At 39.3% G+C, this 20,789-nt stretch overlaps 1 protein-coding gene across 2 annotated transcripts in view; it reads right to left on the minus strand.

The window, feature by feature from the left end:
- gabra3 (gamma-aminobutyric acid type A receptor subunit alpha3) overlaps positions 1–20,789 on the minus strand; it is an 81,521-nt gene that overhangs the window by 42,294 nt on the left and 18,438 nt on the right. For both annotated transcript variants that reach the window (XM_018692339.2, XM_018692338.2), the window contains exon 2: positions 15,514–15,620. In XM_018692339.2, coding sequence (XP_018547855.1) covers positions 15,514–15,599 — 86 coding nt within the window. In that variant the 5' untranslated portion in view covers positions 15,600–15,620. The remainder of the gene's footprint in view (positions 1–15,513; positions 15,621–20,789) is intronic.

The following is a 20,789-nucleotide window of genomic DNA, read 5'->3' on the forward strand; positions in this document are numbered from 1 at the left end:
TCATCTAGCAGACTTTTGAAGCTCAGACAAATCCAAGATCTGCTGGACTAGTCTGTCAACTAATCAGTCTTTGGTTGGTCTGTCACACTGATTAAATAATGTCAACACTATCAGCTACTGAAATATATCAACATATTCTACCACAGATGGGAAACAAACTTACACTCCGTACCTTTTATCTGTTGGTTTATTTGCAGCAAGCACACACTGTCACAGAAGCTGACCAAAGTCTGACATTTCACAGCACCAGAATTGACAACTCATGCTTCACCATTTGTGACAGGAAAATCACTGCTGCATCCAACGCCACCTCAGACTTAATGGAGCAGTAAATAGTGCACAATGTTAACCTAAGGCTGGTTTGGACTGGAACACAAACTTAAATGTACTTTTGTTGGCATGGCTTTGAATATTTGCGCCCTATCTCTGAAATGAAACTCTTAAGTTATATGTTATAGAATCAGTTAGTTGTTAATCGATTGAAGTGTGATTGTCTTTTAGATCACGTACTGTGGTTCTGAGTATTTCTTATACTGATGCATCAAATGGTACTTCTTTCACCTTAACAGACATCAAAACATCAAAAAGTCTGTGTGAATTTTTAGCCATTACTATAACAAAGCTTTAATTCTGGGATTGAAAGACCCCATGTTGGTGGGGGTATCACATCAGCACGGTCAGATTTGATCTGATGGCATCTTTCACTGGGATAAACACAAATTTTAAGTCAAGGATTGTATGTCCTGGAGCAGACGGGCAATTTAACAACTTTATACTGTGTGTGCAAACAGACTTTGAACTTTTCTAAAAGTGCAGTCTCTCTGAAGAGACACTGCACTGAAATGTTACCTTGCAAAAAAAAGTTTCTTAATTAGCCATGTTCTGCAGCAGTCATCTCTTTAATTAATTATTACTTAGTCCCATTTCTTAAAGGCACCGGAATATTCTTCAGCTAAAATGAAGCGTAGATGCTCTTTTTCTCTTTCCTCTCTCAAAGATGAGAGGCAGAAAAGAGATTGAAAAATATGACACTAAAATATGCAAATATGTACAATTTATTAGTGCACACTAATTAGCATAATCAAAACAATCATTAATGGGGCTTTGTGAAAGGTAATACTCTGCTTTCCATGCTTTTATGGCACTTGTCTGCTTTTACCATGATGGTATTCATTGATGTTCACAGAGACTATGAAGTGGCCAGTGTCTACTGTGCAGGGAGGGTCTCATATGGTCTGTAACTGTGTAAGGAGGAGAAATGGGTAAAGACTTTGTGGGCTGGTGGGAACAAATGTGTGTGGGCTGAGCTGAGTTAGTGGAAAGGGCAAGTACTGAGTGAGTGGGCTGGCTCTGATCCAAGGTTAGCGCACTGAACCAACCTGACAGGTGAAGGATTGCAGGCTTGGCTGGGGAAGAGATGTTGTGGTGGTCTCTCCAGGCACACAAGAGCCTGCTGCCAGCCAGGAGGTGTTGAGAGAGCAGGGAAATTGAAGGGAAATGAGCAGCAACAAGAGCTGCTGGGGTGGCAGAATGAGATGATGGTGCTTCATGAGCTGACGGAGTGATGGCACATAGACTTGCGTGAGGAGGAGTAATTGTCCAAGTTACAGTTCAAGCGTGCTGTTATGCAAACGTGTGTTTCATTCAGAGACTGATCTGACTTGTGAAGTCAGTTATTTTATCCTAAAGCCCCTGGATGTTGAATATTTGAGGTGTCTTGAAACAGTTTGGGTAAATCCTCTTGTAGCAGGGCATGCATTCATTATGAAATAAAGAAACTGAGAGGGCTTAAGAGAGGCCAGCACAAAACACGACCAATTAAGATCTGAGTGAAAACCTGTGTTTAGTGGCTGCTGAATGTTCTCCTCTGTCATCCACACAGTGTAACTGCAGTCGACTTAAAGGTCCCATGAAATGGTATTACTTCCTTAATGTGATGTATTTCCATTTAAAGGAGGACGGTGGGATGGGCGGCACATTAGACAGTGAGGGATTACACTTAAGTATAAACTAATGGGCTTAGGCAGTTTTATTTTAGAGAAGTCAAAAAGGTCAGATTGTTGAAAAGTTTGTGATGACTAAATTGGTTGGACTTTTAAGTTACACCCACTAGTCCAGCATGAGGTCACCAGTGAAGATGCAGTGTTTACCAAGGGGTAGAAGCATTGAATTAGCTTTGACCTACACACAGCTAAACAAACCGAGGCCACGTTCAGCTCTGTGTGATAAAATGCAGCTCTCTTATGCATTTGAATGAGGGCAGTCTGTTTGTTACAGCGACGACATATCTGGCTCTGGAAGCTGGGAATAATGAGAAATATACACCATTTAGCTGTGTTTCAGTTCATCTAGTCAAACTACGCACTCTGTGCTCCGGCCAAGTGCTTGATAGGCTTTGTTTTCTGTACATGAAAACTGCTTTACCACTCAGACTCGGAGTGCAACAGCATTAATTATCGCTCATGGCTGCATAGAGTGCTGCTGCTCAGTAAAGTTACGTTTTGTTGCTTTAACATTGTAAAAAAGAAAACAATTGCCACCACAATAAGCCTGGACTTCCTGGATTGTATTTTGTGCCTCACTGGTACCTGAAGCGAAATACCCCCACCAGCGCAGCAGAGGCTGTGTCTTTTAAAGGGGAATCGTTCAATTTTAAGTTCCATGTTTGTGTTTGCAGGTCTTGGAGTATGAGTTGTATAAAGCCTTTTGTGGCTCCGTGTTGTCACAGAGTCAAAGTTGGTTTGGGCTGAAAGTTTGACTAAAAGTTTGAAAATGAAATTAATCTCAGGGTGTGGAGACAGACAGAAGTGAGCTTACCAGACCTCTGTAGCACGCTCTTCATCTCTGCTTGAGGCTAGCAGCTTAAGACTACATTAGCTGTTACTAGCACAGCACACTTGAATGTCCGAGCCAGAGTGTTGCTGTTTGAATTGCATTCTGGGTAATGTAGATGCAAGGTTTTGACAAGGAAGAGGAATACGTGGAATAAAAAGGACTCTGGTTCTGCTCCATCCACTGAGTCTGACAGTGTTGTAGGAGTGTAATGCTAAATCTGTGAAGTACTATTTTAATGTTAGTAACATGGAAAGGTGAATATTGTTGAATTCTGATGAAAGAGTATAAGAGAGGGAAGAAACAAAGTCCTCTCTAATTCTCTCCCATTCCCTGCAAACTTTTAATCTATAAACATTTGGGTGCTGCTCATGCATCTCAAAGTGAGCACCTCAGGAAATGCCTCAACTACCCCATCTCTCTCCAAGTGTGCGTCACCCCCTCTGGAGTGACGGGTGTGCCACGGATGACTGATAAGAATCCTGATATTCATCCACCACTAAAGTGCCCAGACGCACTATCTTGTTGCTGAGTGCTGGGGGGCGACCGGAATCGAATGGAGGGGATTAACAAGGCAGCTCTGAGCTTTGTGGAAAAGATATATTGGAAGCTGATGACTTTACTTGACTGCGGTTATGGGGGCACTGGTTTATTTATTATATGTGGCAACAAATATTTAATTCCATCTTCCTGTCATCTAAATCCCACAATGGATGGAAAAGGCATGGGAGAGAGGATGTCTAATTAGCACATTCTTGATTAGTAAATAGTAAATTCCAAGCTTGAATTCATGCATGAGTTAACCTTTACAACATAACTAATCTTCCCTGCCAGATCCTCCCACTCACATTCTCTCCAAGTCTACCAACAATATATTGATAATGTTATGCAGCGGCACATTATGCCACATATTGTCTGTTACCAATAGATGCCTTGTATCATTCAAAGCCTTTACAATATGACTGATTTTTCTTTGTTCGCTTCTTTCTTCTGTCTTCCACTCGCCTGTTTTGAGCAGATAATACGTACAAGGGAGAAGCTGAAGGGAGGGATCACATAGCTGCTAACATACAGTAGCTTTGGCTGACTCCAGGGACAACTGCCTCGCCTACAGTCGTTCACTTAGGACAAAATTTCTCATGTTAGTTCATTCATCCACTTTAGGCAAAGAATTTGTGAGTAGGTACCCTAGAAAACATATTTTAGAATTTGTGGAAAGTGGAACTTGTGTAATGAAATGTGAAAGCAGTTTAAAATGAAAATTAGACATAAATAGAGTGGTTTTAATATATCTTAACTACACAAGACTGTGAACAAAACTAAGGACACACCCATCAGCCTCATCTGTACTTTGTGTCTAGTGCTATTTAGCAAATATGAGCATGCTGACATGCTAAACTAGATTTAGTGAACATGGTAAACATTACATCTGCTACACATTAGCATGTTAGCATTGTGAGCAGTATACCTTGCTGATGATCACGTTTAGCTTAAGGCACTGCTGTGCGCAAGTATAGACTCAGAGTACAGAGCTCACACTGTATCCACTGTAGAACTGTAGCTGTACAATGCCCACCCATCCATCAATACATCCTTCCCCAGTAACTTCCTCCAGCTTCCCCTATGGGATCCCCAGGCACTCCCGTGCCAGCTGGGCTGGAGTCTCTCCAGCATGCTCTCGGTCGGCCCCCCAGGTTTTTCCCTAGTTGGCCGTGCCTGGCACACTTCCTAAGGCAGACACCTGGGGGACATTTGTAGAAAATGCCTGAACCACCTCCACTGGACGCACAATATGTGTTTGCATTAGGTGCCAAGTAAGCTTATGTGTCCACTGGGAACATCACTTCAGAGCACTAACTACCTTTACCCATTGTATTGGCTTAAGAGTAGAAACTTAAAAATTTCAGACATTGCCAAGAGATTTGCACTGGCTTTCTTGCTCAGAGCAGAGGACTGCTCAAACTGTTTCAACTTGGGAAAAGGTTTTCAATAGTTGTTCAGCAGTAATGACAGGCACGGCCAGCACTTGCTCCCCAGCATCTGTTAAACACTTCCAGTTAAAGCAAGAGGTGGAAGTAAATTTGGGGCCTCCTTGGCCCATTGATCACCATTCGAAGCCAGAAGTTGGGGACTGTGTTTAACAGGCACAATCTGTTCAGACAGTGGAACAAGAGAGGGAAAATAAAATCAATTGGAAAATGTTAATTTCCAGCTGGTACTACCAACAAATCCTCCAACACTGCTGTTCTATACCCTGTACTTGATGGTGTTGAGAAAAAAGATGCTATCTTTGCGGGAGTTGACTCTCTAATTGCTTGTAGCACTTTGCAGTCTCAACTCTGCATAGAAGTTTTGTTTGGTGAAGTTCCAGAAATATGTGTTTACAGTGTGTGTATGCGACATTTCTGTCATCTGCAGAGAAATCCCCCAAGTCAGATAGATCTACTCAAATGTCAAACTGTTTTTAACTGTACAGTGTCATTTGGTGCATATTGCTGTCTTTAGTTCAACAACACTGGTCCATCCTTTCTAGCACCCTATTTTCATTCAGTATACACACACATATCCTGTCTACTCCTCCCACACACTGTCTCAATTCCCCAGTCCATGGCTGTAAAAGCCTCTGCCTTACTTGATCTTGGATTTTAACAGTTTTTGCCTCTGTTGTTGTCCTTGATCTTTAACTAGCTTTAATTCACTGCCATGACAACCAAGGTCAGAGGGAGGACAGAGAAATGTCTTTCCAGTGTCTGCTCAGGCTGCAAACAGAAACCTCACCTGTCATCTGAGGAGCTTATGGTTCTGTATTCCTATCATAACATTTTAAACTATAATTTCAATGTAAGCCTATTTTAAAATGCAGTTTAAAATGCCTGGCTCAAAGTGGAGATCCACAGCAAGGTCTTACTACACTTAAATGTTAAGAAATAAATAGATCTATTTTGAAAGGAGAAGGACATATATTTGCAAGATCAAACAGATACTTTATTTGGAACCACAGCACCACAAATGAAATATGCTGGGTAGAACACCTTCCATACAGCGGCAGGAAATTATCTAACATAAAGATATGATCTGAAACGTGTGATATCAACATTTGAGACACCAACCTACTTTCTGAGGGGTGTTTAGAAGAAAGCCACAGCCCCTCGGTGTCGCATGCCACGCTGATATTTACAGGGATTACAAAAGCGCAATCACCAGCATCAGCAGCAGTGAAGAGATCATTTATAACTGTAAGCATGCTTCACAGTGCGCCATGCCATGGAGAGCTCTGAAAGCTGGCTTTTTAAAAGATGCGGTTATTTTTCATGGAAGACGGCAGGACTAGTAGAGGAGTTCATATGGTAAATAACTTCCTGTAAAGCCTCAGGAATAGTAGATTAAAAACAACTCAAGAGCTGATGATGTTGAGGCCGACATTCCTCCTTTTCTAATTCAAAATCTCATTACAATTTTCCAGGAATACAGAGTTATTATAGCTAGAAGAGGGGGGCAAAATCCAATACATCAAATAGCACTGAGCTGAGTTTATTGTAACAGGTCTGCGCATAAATCCTGGCTGCACAGTCCATATCACACTCCATGTAGTTCCCCAACCAGGGAGTGCTAGTATGTCTCTTTTTATAAGGCACTAAATTGCCTTGATTCAGTGACCCCGAAGCCACAGGTAAAGGGCACATACAACAGTGTCTTGCAGGTTTTACAGTCAACATATGTATCCCCATCTGGCTGGGCAGAGTAAGGCACAGTATTTTGCCCTCTGTGACACAAAAGCTGAAAATACTGAAGCTCCTCTTCCTCATTACTCGCATCTTTGACAAGCCGTGTTATCCCTTCATCGCTTTCCATCTCAGTAACACATGTTCTCTCTCCTCATCTCTGATCGCTCTGCTCCTTTCAACTTGATTTCTCTGCGTTTTTTTGCTGACTCCAGCAGAAGTGACTCCTTTTTTCAGCCCATAAGAGGGTGTGAATTTACTCATTCTATTGAACTAGTGCATATTACTCACAGGTATGGTGTCATGTATTATAATAAATCTATGGAAGGCATTGTCCGAATGTATAAATAAGCAGGGAAATATGCACCTTCTCATCATAAACATAATTTTTCATCATTCGTTTGTTGCGAGGTGCTGTCAGCCTCTGCAGTGAAAACCTGTGCGTGGCAACCTGTGTCAGTCACAGCAGTCCGTTCAGCATGCCAACCACACTGCGACATTAAGGACATTCAGATGACCTTCCATACACACAGCCACACATTTACAGTATTAAGACCAAAGTAAGGAATAGACTTAACATAATAGAATCATAGTTTTAATATGATAAGAAAAACCATGATCTGTAACAAAACAATCTGCAAATTTCTGATGTGATAACAGACATCAATTGAGGAGACAATTATAAGCACCTTACTTAGGAGTGATTTACTCATGTGATGGGAATATACAGTAAATACAGCAACAAGGGCTGATTATTATTTTCTGAATTTGATCCATAAAATATCCAGAAATATGGAAAGGTTCCAATCAGAAACAGCTAAAACAGAAGGTGACGACTTTAAATGGCTTTGTCTGACCAACAGGCCAAAACTATGGGGACAAAGAAAAGCAGCAAATTCCAGGCATATTTGTCTGGAAAATTACTTTTTAATTTAACTAACAATTTAAATAGTTACTAACTCATTTTCTAGCAGTGGACTAGTACCTTCAGCTTGAGTAGAAATAGCAGAGACCTGTAGACATGATGGTATATTAGTTCCTTCATGACCTGTTGGAGGTAGAAGGCATATTCTACTCTGAATACTTTCTGGATATCATGTCCACATGATGCTGAGTTCCAGCCTTCTTGACACTACTTCACAGCCTCCGTGCACTGTCAAATCACTGCCAGAAGGAGAATCACATCATGGACTGGATGTATTCAACCAACTGTAGCTCAAATTTAACCAAATCTGTGTTTCCATCTACTGTTGCTGTGTTAATATTAAGAGTTGGATGCATCATGGTGTAAATGCAGCGTTTACATGTGTTGCGTGTATTAATTTGAGGCAGGTTACAGTCTCCTCATCACTCCACACACATTCAGTGTTGTTTCAGTGGACATCACATCCTTCACGTATGTCATAATTTATTCTCTGAGCCCCTTTCTATTCTTTGTTGTATTGCTTGTATACACAGTATAAAACCTTTTTGAATTGCAATAATTACATTTTCACTCTTGCTATGGGCATGAAAACAAGTCGATGGAAATGTAGTTATCTTACATATTACACTTAAAATTATGGGATGTTGACAGAAACTTCCACGCCAAATTGCAAACAATGCCTTGCTACTTCTGGAAAATCACCTATAAGACTTGGTTTCGCACATCACACCTTCGCTTGTGAGGAGGGTGGTAGAGCAACAGGTACAGCACAAACTGTGAAGGAAAGAAGTGCTAAGACAGTGAAATCTAACAGCTGCAGTGCTGATACCTATTAATCATCTGTAGTCTTTATTAGTAAAGAACAATAGCTTCCTACTGCACAGCTTCAATAAAAGAATCAATACATTAGAGTTAAGTGTATATTAACACAAAGTGAATTACCCATTACAAATTCTGAGCTTATAATGCCGATATAAAACTGTTTATCTTGCCAGTGTATACTGTAGTAAGTCATTTTAGAAGTAATCCATAAAAGACAAGTCATCACCCACAGCTAATTACTGGACTGCACCCAACACCAGAACAAAAAGATCCCAGATTTTATGTCTGCTGCATCATCTTTTGTCCTTGGTCGACGAGTTTAAGTGCCAACCGTCCCAAACGCAGCATGATAAATCTGTCCCTGCTAGTGTTCGACCATTATGATAATATGACATGAATAAATGTTACTGCCACTGGTTGAAGAGACAGGGTGGTAAAACTGCCCAGAGTTTATGTTTGGAAAATTGAACATTCATAAAAAGTTTTTTATGTTACCAACCTACCTTTAGAAGAAATGATATTTGAATAAAGATAAGCATAATGTAATCAATTAGAACATGTTCTTTGTTTTTTCTTTTGTAGGACAGTGTACAGTCAGTTTTCTTGCAGCCCTCTCTGTTGACTTGAGAACAAATAAATAAGACTCTAAGACTCTGCTGCTGCGCTGAAGAATGGATCCATTAGTGATTTAAAGAAAAAAAAGTAATGTTGGCACAGTTGACTACATTTCAAGCATACTGCAGTGTACATGGTATATTGCCTTTCAATTAATGCTTTGCTGTTATACATAAGTTTACAAGAAAACAGCAGTGTTAATAGTCCAAGTTATTTTCAATATACAATCAAGTTCACCAGTAATCTTCTTTTCTTTCTGTAATCTAAGGAAACATTCAACACACTGATGAAACTGACAAAGTATTTTATAGTATTTAAATGACCATACAAGTCTATGTACTATGTTTATGTTACTTATGTTACTAATGTTTAAGCCCATCATCTGCCAAAAACACATTTGTCTAAACCAGACCATGTTCTCCACAGACAGAATGGTTAGCATAATGTCAGTCTCACACGCCATCTGACTGTTTGCACTAACATTTTCAGTTTATTCCAAACTACACAATCTGGAATGGCACTTCAGCCAAGGACTAGAAACTCTAAACAGCCATTAATGTAAAACTTTAGGCTTGTGTTTGCCAACTTGGAGCCAAATGGTGAAATTTGGCTTCATCTTAAAACTTCTTCATCTGAAAGCTACTTCATGAGACCTGCTTCGGCTTCCTGCTCAGTGCTCCACGTTTCCCTCTTTAACTGCTGTTAACACAAGCTGCAAGTGAGCTGCATTAATACTTTGGATCATGAGCCACAAACCAAACATTGGCAAGTAGCTGGTAGAGAGGACAAGCTGCATAACAAGAATTACTGGAGTCAACAAAGGGTAATTACTCACTACTTAATGTTATTACCATTTTAACAGCGCTAATATTATAACTTGTTATTCTGTCAGTATATCAACAGCTATTGAGCTGTGATTTAGATTCTTAGACAGAACCGACTATCATGACTCTGCCAGATATTTGATTTCTAAAAGCACAGGCTGGAGAATCATAACCTGTTCACCCTGTAGGAATTATTAAATTACCTGTTCCCCAAAAAGCTATTTGATGAACTGCCAAAGAAGTCTGATACTTTTTTTTTTGTTGTTAAAATATGCAACACAGCTGCTTTGTGTGATACTGAATTCTTTATTACTGCACAGCTTCTGTGTCTTTATATTTTATGATTAAACTTTTGGCAACTGATGGTTTGTTTTAGTCCATTACAGGAGGGGAATCTTCAAGCAGGTCACACGTTTTGAGCAGCAGAAAATGTTCATGCAGTCAACATTTAAAGAAACGGCTCTCCTGCTTTGTGTTTACAGTAAAAGGTGATGAGTGTGCATTTAGTTATAATTTTAATAAAACTACAACAACAGCATAAGGTTTATATGTATCACTGAATGAAATAATAATTAAAAGGCCAAATGCCATTATAAATCAGACAGAAAAATAGACTTGTTTTATTGTACCTCTGCATTTTCGGTGAAAAAACATTGCAAATTCTGTTCACAACACTTTGATTCAGTTTGTGCAACATATTCAAAGCCACAGCAACTGTATGTTTAGGGATTTGAATCTGTATTGAACCGCCTGTTTATCCACAGCTTTGCTTCAGACTCAGATTCATCTTCAGAAGGAGTCGGGGGTGGATGTTGCTGGTGGCGAAGAATATGGGAATGTACTGAAATGATTGTGTTTCATAGACAATGCTCGATGGAAAGTGAGTCAGGGCAATTTCCACGTAAAAAAAAGAAGAAATGACTAAGATAAAAAATAAACAACACAGAGATACTGCTAGAGCTGTGGTAAAACAAAAACTGCAATTTAATCTAATAATTTCATGGAGTGGTTGTATCTTGAGGGTTTGTTGTAAGAGACATCAGACTTTAGCTTAGCATTTGTGCATTTCCAGAACTAAGTGGTCTGCATTCAGTGTGCAGCTGTGCAGACACCTTCTGGGAAATCCATTCCTGTTTCAGTTTGATTCATGCCTGCTGGGGGATGTCTGCTAATGGTTACTTTGAAGATCATTGACCAGATGCTCACTACATCAATTGGACATTGACTGAAACTCAAAACTAATTAGGGCACAGATCGATGAAATGAGAAGAATTTGGGATCGTAAAAGGACACTGGTTTGACACCATGATTGCTACTAACAAAATTTTTCCAGTTGTTTACGACTAATCTGTGCTCTCTCTCAGAAATCAAGCTGTTGTAAGTTAGTTACTTGACTAACCAGTTACTATACAAACAGAATATTGACAGGCATGGTAATTAGAAGACACATCAATAAAACTTCAAAAGAATTAAGAAGTCAGGCATCAGTTCCAATTTTACTCACCAGCCACAGGTTTCCAGATACTCCAGAGGCGGAGCACGAGCAATCAGACAAGTTCAACAAATCCACTTTTAACCATTTATTTAAACCACTTACTTGTAATTGAATACCAAGGTGGAGGTTGAATTAATTACCCTGACCACCTATTTCAAACGTCTATCTTGCAGAGCTAGTTTGTGGTTCCACATTGTCTGACTGTACTCAACACTAATTGTGTGTGCATGTAATTTTCCAATGTTACTGATGAATATAACAGACACTTGACCAGTCTTGCTGTTCGAAGCCCAATTGAAAAGATGATTTGGGTCCACTGCAACCCTTAGCAGTTAAGCTGGTGAGTAAAATACCTGACAAGCCAACTAATAAAATCCTGCTGCTTGTAAAGCAGGGGACATATATTGACTGATAATACCTTATTTAACATTGGTTACACCCAGTGAACCCTTGACTTTCTTTTCTTTCGACTCCAATGAGAAACTATTTGCCTGGTCATTCAATCAGCAAAGTGTCTCAGCCATGAATATATTACCCTCGTCCGGACCTGTTACACATTAACCTTGACAACGCTACCGAAACAGAGCGCTATCTGTTGACCAGGTCACATCTCAAAGTGATGCCCCTTTCTGCCATGCTGTGAATAATTCATGTAAGATAGGGGTGAGAGAGCGAGTAGAGGCTGGGCAACTTCAGAGCCAATCCATAGGCAAAGTGTACATATAGCACTCCCATTCTTATAGCTATTGATTATATGCCACGTTAGCCAGAAGCTTGGCAATAGATTACAAACAAAATAGACAACAATACTGTCCACACTTGTTAAGTGTTGACTGGAGAGCAGGAAGCTGGGAGTGGGAAGGATTGGGAATGAAAGTCATTCAGCAGATGGAAATAAACACAGCCTTCTCATTCATATGTAATACATGGATTCTTGGGAATAATAGCTTAATCACGTGCCGTCTTTCAGTGTGCAGGAAATGAGGATATTTAGTTAAGTGCAGAATGACAGATCCTTATATAGAGGATTTGTCTGTTACACCTTAATCCATTAGGAAAGTCTCCTTCTTCAACTGTGGTAAAGCCGATTTGGAGCCCGCCGATAGCATCAGTGGGTATCAGGGAGGTGGCAGTTCTCTGAGAGAAACAGCTCTGCTGATACATTTATTCTGGGACCATGTGCATGCTAACGTTCTGAGGATTATTTCTAAGCTTCAGCAACTTGAACTTTGATGGACAATTAATCTATACTTTCACTTACAGATGCAAATTTGAAGAGAAATTTGGTTTTGGATTTCTTGAGAGGCAACAGATAAAAAATGTCTTCCTCAAATGAACTATTGTGAAGTCTCATTTATGGTAGTGTGGTACGGTAGTTACTTTGCATATGTGCACTATATCATGTCTCAAGTAACTGCAGAAAGATTAACATTTGTGAAAATCCACAGTCACTTGCTGTGTTAGATTCATGCATAATGGATTGCACTGACTGTTTGAACCCTGCTGGAAAGGGTGTGATGACAATATTCTGTCCCTGATTATGTCAAGATTTTGTACATTTTCATTATTAAACTGCTGCTCTCATCAAATCTTATGATTTTCCATATTTTTTATTCATTAACGTACTGAATACTAATTCTATCTTCAATTTTCTTTTCTGCCCCCATGCTGAATAATCAAACCGAGGTCAGGCTTCCTTTTTTAAAAAAATTTCTATGAATATACTGTATCAGTTAACCATTAATTATTTTTTGTTTTAGTTAACAAGGTGAAAATAAAAGTTTGGCCAAGGTTTTGTCACTCATGATGAGAAGCAAAATTCTTGAAACAAAATTTGTACAGACAGAAGTGAGTCAGCTTGACTACAACTTGAACCCGTTTTTTAATTTACATTGTAGTAAATGAAAAAAACACCTATGAATGTACAGACAGCTCTCACTGGATGACTTTGATACTGAAGAAAACTTAGAAACGTGATTATTCTCAGGCGAAGAGCATCTATTTTTGGAAGGCATAAGTCGCATTTAATCTAAAAAATATGTGCATCGTGTGTGTGTTCAGATGTAACTGAGCTATGACTCAGGAAGAGGGCAAAAATTTGATGCAAATTGAAGTTCAGCGTCTCTCCCTTTATACACCCCCTTCAACTCTCCTGTGCCCCCCTGTGGAGGCGTGAAATCTCTCATTTAGATAGGTGTGGACACCTCAACATTACACTGGCATTAATATGCTACTGTGATAGCTTCCACTCTTATGGGCAAGCTTCCCACAAAATTGTGGGATGTGGCTGCAGGGATTAACTCATATTCGGCCTCAAGAGCATGGCTGGGTGATAGGGATGCAAGAATTTGAACTGAACTTGAATTCAAAATCTGTAACAGACCATTTGAAATATTTTGCCTTGTGGTCCAGGAAATGGCTTCTTATCAATAACTTACATATTGACCGGTACACTAAGCTATGGAGAAGGACAGTAGCAAACGAGGCCATGCTAACTGAATAGGCACAACTCCAAAGCATCTAGCAGTGTATGAAATTATTTTGAGTTTGGATTGAATATGACAGGTCTACTTCATATTATCTATCGCCTCACAGCAAGAATGTTCTGGGTCCCAATCCTAGTTCACCCGGGGCTTTTCTGTGTGGAGTTTGCATGTTCTCCCTGTGCCTGCGTAGGTTCTCTCCTGATACTCCAGCTTCCTCCCACAGTCAAATGACATGCAGGTTAACTGGTGACTCTAAATTGCCCGTAGGTGTGAGTGTGAGTGGTTGTCTCTATATGTCAGCCCTGTGGCAGTGATCTGTCCAGGGTGAACCCGGGCCTCTCATCCAGCATCAGCTGGGATTGGCTCCAGCCCCCTGCGACCCTTAAAAGGATAAGCTGTATAGATAATAGATAATGGATGGATTCACATGAACTTAATGTTTTGAAAAAGTGACAGCCATATTGGATGATAAGGTCCCAAAGGTGTTGCATGGGTTTGAGGTCAAGGCTCAGTCAAGTCAACAAAACAGGAAACTGTTTCTTTACTGACTTTGTGCATTGGGGCTCTGTCATGTTGAAACAGGAAATCCATAAACTGTTGCCACAAAGTTGGAGGCAAATAAGGTGTCTAAAATATCACTGTATGGTGTTGCATTAATATTTCCTTTCACTGGAACAATAGTACTCAAGACTACTGTGTGTGGACAGGAGTGTCAAACAGCAGAGTTGTCCCTAAGTAGCTCAGGTGAGGTATATACACAATGTTCTTGAATAGAAAAGTACAATAAGGCCAAGGTACGTACAGAATTCTTGTATGAGATCTCTTGCTGGGTTTGGCCTCCACCTTCTCCTGGCCACACATTTCTATTTAATATATGTAATTACAAGCACTGTGTGCTCCTAATAACCAAGGAGAGCCAAGTGGCACAATGACAAAGCAAACTGGGCTAATCCCTGTCACACTGTTCTGATTTGCCTCCCCGGCCTGCTTTCTCCCAGGTTCGGTGAGCCTCTCCTGGCGTGCAAAATCTTAAAGTGATTTACACACCGCTGCATCTCCCTGCCACAACATCCTACCTTATCAACAATGCTAACATGGCAACCTGTGCAATCTCCTCGTTTTGAAATTACAAGGAGTGTGATTAGAATGACTCCTAGTCATGCCGGAGCATCTTATTTTGCTGACTCTAACACACATACTGAAAAATGTGCACAGGATGCAGGAGTGAAAATGCTGTGAATGGACAATCATAGCTGTGGTGTGCTGCACAATGCAAATTAATTCACCAGTCAGTGAAATTTAGACCTGTGCAGAGGAGAGCACAAACATTTAGATGAGAGGATAAGCTCACTTCATGCTCTTTTTTGGCCTAATTTAGAACAAGGTAGCATGGGTTCTATTTTAATCCCTGTCCAAAAAATGTGAAAGTCACAGTACTGTCCAGGAAGTCCTTGGGAAAAACTATATACTGAGTGTGCAGGAGAAAACAAGAATATACCTTTATCATTCAAAGCTAAAGGTTTTCCTCAGCAAGACCATTATAGAGGTGTGGTTATTTCATTTGACAAACTGACAGTAACAGCTGGGACCATCTCATTGTGTAATAACAAAAACAAGTCATGCTTTTTCTCTGCTTAAAATATAGATGAATTTTTGCCTCTAATGGTGTTGGTTAGATTACAACAGCAGAGATGGAGTTGAGGGAATGAAATGGGTTTAGAGGAGGGGAGACATTAAAATATCCAGCAGACGTAGAGAGAGAAGGTGAGATAATACAGTATGTTGTAGGTACCTGGCTTGAGGAAGGAGGTTGAGGAGCAGGAGGAAGATCCACAAGCCCAAGTCCAATGATTTGGGCTTCCAAAGTGCAGCAGCCATATCAGTTTAAACAGAGGACCCCTGTAGAAATAACAGAAGAGTCAGCAACACATGGCTCATAACTGGCTTGACCATATGATCCTAACATGTTTACAGCTGAACAGATAAATGCAGAGGTGACGGCCATCAAATCTACAAATTGAAGATTTAAACCTCAATTATAATACACCACCCTGCTCAACCAGCCTACTCTTTGTCTGGTTTATCACTTTGATTTACTGTACACGATTGATTGTGGTTGTTTGGTCTTCAACTGACTGACACTGACATTTTTATACCTAACGGCATGTGGCTGTCAAACACATCATACAGTGTCTTTTTTATTAAGTGACCTGAATCAAACAGTGGTTTATGTCCCCGTAATGTGTAAAAACATCAATGTAAAAAACTCTATTTGTGAGATTGATGTGGCCCACAGAAAGGGTAGAGTTTTATTTCCCCCCATTTGTAGTTTTTTTTTTTTTCTCTCTCCTGAGATTTATTGTACAAAAAAGTCTCATATTAGGCCAGACATCAGATCTAATTCATATTTAGTTACATTATTTGGCTCAAGCCTGTTGGGCGCCACAGAGCTGGTGTCTCTGCCCAGTTCACTCATTTACTGATGGTGGTAATATCTGTTAATTCAGCAGCTCTTAATTTAGAAATAGAGTGGCTGGAATATTTGGTAAATTGCATGCAAAATTTTAATGTTTGCCATAGCTTCTGCAATGGCTAATTTCACATCTAATGTGTTAATTTGTTGTAAAATGAATATTCTAGTAATATTTTGTCTGTTTAAAATTTGTTACAGCATCAGAAATCCAATACTGCTACATTATTAAGTGAAATTCTGGGGGAGGGTCCAGAGAAAACAGTAACAACTCTCTCAGGATGGTTTTGCTTTTTTTAAAAACAAACAAACAAAAAAAAAAAAACATGCTGTGGGTTCAGCCCCCCCCCCCCCCCCCCCAATTCAAGATTTTAATACAGTGCTTAACTTACCTGTACCTATAACTATTACCATTACAGACGTGGGCATAAGTAATCAAGTTCTACACATACTGAATACATTAAATATTAAATCACCCACCTAATTATTCCCAAACCAATCTGAACTGAATACATACACATAATGCTATACCATGGATTCATTGTGTGTTTATTTCAGTGCTTACACCCACAGGACCCTTACTAATCATAAGAGATGATGTAGTTTACAAGCTGCTAGATTTTGAGTTGTACGCTGAACACAATTGCCCAAACACTGCCAGATGAACACTTTATAAAGCTCAGAAACAAACACATACATATATAGCGTGCACGCTCTTGATGTTGCGTAGGAACTGCATCTCTGACACTGTAATTATTGGTAATAATTACAAGGAGGTTACAGTCTGGCAATTCACAGAGAGATTAAATGACCTCTCATTAAAAATACATGCGCTCAGAAATCGTAGCGCCTGCTACTGAATGCAGCCTAAAAACACCAGCAAGACGAGGGAAAGGAAGCCAAATACCCTCGGATGACTGAGGTACAGCCGTTAACATGGCCACTGGAGCATACATATGTGTACTAGCTGTGTTGTCGTTAAAAGGCTTTCATTGTGCTTATGAGACCCCCCCCTTTTATTGCCACCATACAGAGAGTAGATCAAACAGTTTCCTCTGGGGAATCGGTCTAGCTCTGTGTGTTATTGTAGAGCACTGATCACAACATGAGGAGTAAACAAATGAATATACAGATAAACCTGAGTTTAATGTTCAAATAGGAAGCTGTACTAATAATGCTCCAACCTGTGACCGTTCTTATACAACATGTTCTATGGCTCTGAGGTGAAAACGATTTACAGGAGCCATCTCAATATCGATTGTTACTGGGCACCAAGTTAAGTCAAGAACCATAACTCTTCATCCTGGGAATGAGGTGTGCAAGCCAAAGACCTCTGAATTACCAGCCAATTATTTTAACATTTCTTATATGTGTGATGACCTAGGGCTGCAAGTTTCTTTGCAGTCTGTAACCCAACTACATGTGGCATTTAGCATCAGTACAAGTCTTACATTCTCATTGTGCATCAGATTAAACAGCTATTGACTGCTGCATGTTCTGTAAACCTGCAAGGAACAAAGGTTTGGCAAGGAGGAAGAAATCACGCTCAGAAAGCCTCAAGGCCAAAATTGCTAGATTGGTTTGACAATAACCTGATATCAAGAATTAAGAAAAAAAAGTTCCCTTATACTCAATGTATAATGTAATGTGATGTATAAAATGTTGACAATTTCAGTTTGGCAAGAATCAATAGGCATTGTTATTCTGGACTGTAAATCCAAGAGCCATGTGGTGTTATTGATGTAAAGATGTTTATAGTTGTCGCTGTTGACCTGTGACCGAGTCCTTGTTGCCATAAATAAAGCATCCATCTGTCCAACACCCAATCAGCCCTCTTTCTCTGGCTGAGAATTACTACAGTGGGCTGCTTTTGTAACCTAGGACAAAAATCATTATGGTCCCAGTCTGTAAAATGTGTTCAGAGTATGTTTCCACATCCAAGAGAACATCTTCCAGCCATCAGGTAACCTTAACTGAAGAGTACTCAGGTCACTGTAAACACACTCAGCCTAAACTCACTTACTTAAGTAGCCACATTAAGAGCAAAATTATAAATGTAGCCAATTAAACAGAGTACAATTTATGCAAATTAGTTAAAATGTTACTTTTCATAATTTAAACCCTCATCTTCCTTTGAACAGATGTCATGCTTAAGGGCAGCCCTAGTCCCAGACGGTGTCAAATTAAACCAATCTTACCAGGCTTGATAAATGCTCGTAAACAGAAGACTGCAGACTGCAGTTCCAAGATCTCTCTTCCTTTTTGCCCGTATCGTATTAGGCATCAGTGTATTCAACTGCTATCATTCCTTTCTTTTCTTTCTGTACATTTTGTGCACCGGGTTTTTGTTAAAACTAATTCTGGATCATTATCCATTATCTTAAGATTTTATGTCCCCCATAAAAACTGCAGGATGCCCTCTGGAGATGGGGGTATCATTTCCTTGTCTTATAATGTCTGTCTGAAAATTGCATTGCTAATTTCCTGACATATTGCCACCTATTCAAGTCACTTCCACTCTCATGGGGACCATCATTGTGTCTGTATCATTTTTAAGGCTCTAAATGTCCAGGATGAATAAATCTTTTGAAAACACTTCTTCTGTTTCCTGAGGTTAACACAGTGTAGTTCCACCACTGATAGTCATTATAGTTTGTAATAGTTGAAAGAGAGGATGAGTTCTCATTAAAGAGACGTAGCACAGATGCTGGTAGACTCTAATAATGTGCTCAGTAAACAAAATCAGTAAAGTTTCAAAGGACTGAAGAAAAAAAGTGGAGATTTAATTATTCTCATTAATCAGTCTGTAAACTCCATCATCTATCACATTTCCTATAGGATCTCCATTGTGTTCTGTTGATTCAGTTCATATTTCCTCAACACAAGCACCAATTAGAGCTGCAGTGGAAAATCATCCAGAAAGCGTACTAGACAGCGCTCTTACAAGTGTCAACAAATCCTTTCCATAAAAATAAGACAAACAGGCATTAAACGACTGGCTGCTGGCCGCTGTCTACTATTGTGCACCCGATTTACCAATACCTGTCATGCAAACTAGGGGCTCAGCGGTCCTTCGGGCTCAGATTGTGCTTTAAACACAGAAGGCAAAGGAAAAAAAAAAGACATGGTGCTTTTGTTTGCAAATTAAAAATAGCTTGCCTAAGGTGACAGTAGACCTAAAGCACTCTCCATTTCCTGCTCTTCTAACATTTGTTTTCAATTCTACTGTCAGTTTATTTTATTCTGGGGGAAAAAGCATATGCAACGAGTAATGTAATCACATTTGACAATTAAAAGGCTGTAAATGTCTTTGATGCAAATTAGCTGAATAATCTGAGTGGGTGACTATTCACAGTGATTCGTTGAACAATACACGTGGTAAGAGGTAAAATAAGAAGTGGCAGGCCCTAGTTTCCAACTAGAAAGATGTCAAGTGCATGTCAGTCGGAGGCTATTTTGTTGCTCATTTATTTTTATAGTTTCACTGTCAGTCATGACCTACTGAAATTCACAGTGAAATATTATACAGATCCATGATATGAGAATAAATTTCACTCGTGCAGTTAATGTGCAGCCCGAGATGTCAAGGAACAGCTAACATCCCAAAAAGACAGAGACCTCATCAGCCAATAAACACTGTCGACTGCAGTAATTGTTGAATTTAGGACACAGCTCTATAGCCATGTAATCCAAGTGGCTGTTCACTAAAAATAGCCCTAAATCCTGTCACATTTGGTTTGATGTGATGGTCATGCACTGAGCATCTACCAGTGATCTTTGTAGTGTATTATTTAACCACATGCATAAAAATGATTTCAAAGTGAGCCCATTTCTATTTTGAAGTCCTGGTGTGAAACACTGTTTATTGTATTAAGCATTACCAGTTTCTGCACCAACATAACTTTTAACTTTTAAAACAAATTTGATGTCGCCATAATGAAGCAGAGGAAGCAAGCGTCATTGTGCATCACAGACAAGCTACAGCCTTTTAAGTGTGTCAAAAACACATAATTAAAGTGTATATAAAAACAAAGGGAGAAAAAAGGAGGACATAATAAATATGCTGCTGAAAATTGATAATTTTTTAAAGGTGATCGTTTTGCATCACCGAAACAGAACAGTCAATAAAAACCATCAAGGAAGGCTGGAGTTCAGTTAAAAGAATAACTCAGTAGCTCCAAACCAGGGACAAAAAAGTAATAAAGAGCCGAAACAGTTAACCATAAGTAATGAATAAATGACTGAAATAGTTAGATAATGGAAAAGAAATAGATAGCTAAAAATAATGGATATAGCTAAAAATGGATAAACAATTGAAATACTTTACTAGAAGTAATGAAGTAGCGAATAAATAATTGAAATAATTAGCTTAGAGTAATGAATAAAAGCTAAAATAGAAATACTGAGTAATGATAATGATAGTAAAGATAATGGAGAGATGATTGAAATTGTTATTTAAAAGCAATAGGATTAATGGATACATTTGAAATAGTCATCTAAAAGTAATGGATAAATAGTTTCCCAGTTTCTAAACTCTAATAAATAGTATATACACTTGAACAAACGACCTAAATATCAATGGTTCAAGTATACGAAAA

This window comes from Lates calcarifer, linkage group LG20 (genome assembly GCF_001640805.2).
Source record: "Lates calcarifer isolate ASB-BC8 linkage group LG20, TLL_Latcal_v3, whole genome shotgun sequence".
Lineage (NCBI taxonomy): Eukaryota > Metazoa > Chordata > Actinopteri > Centropomidae > Lates > Lates calcarifer.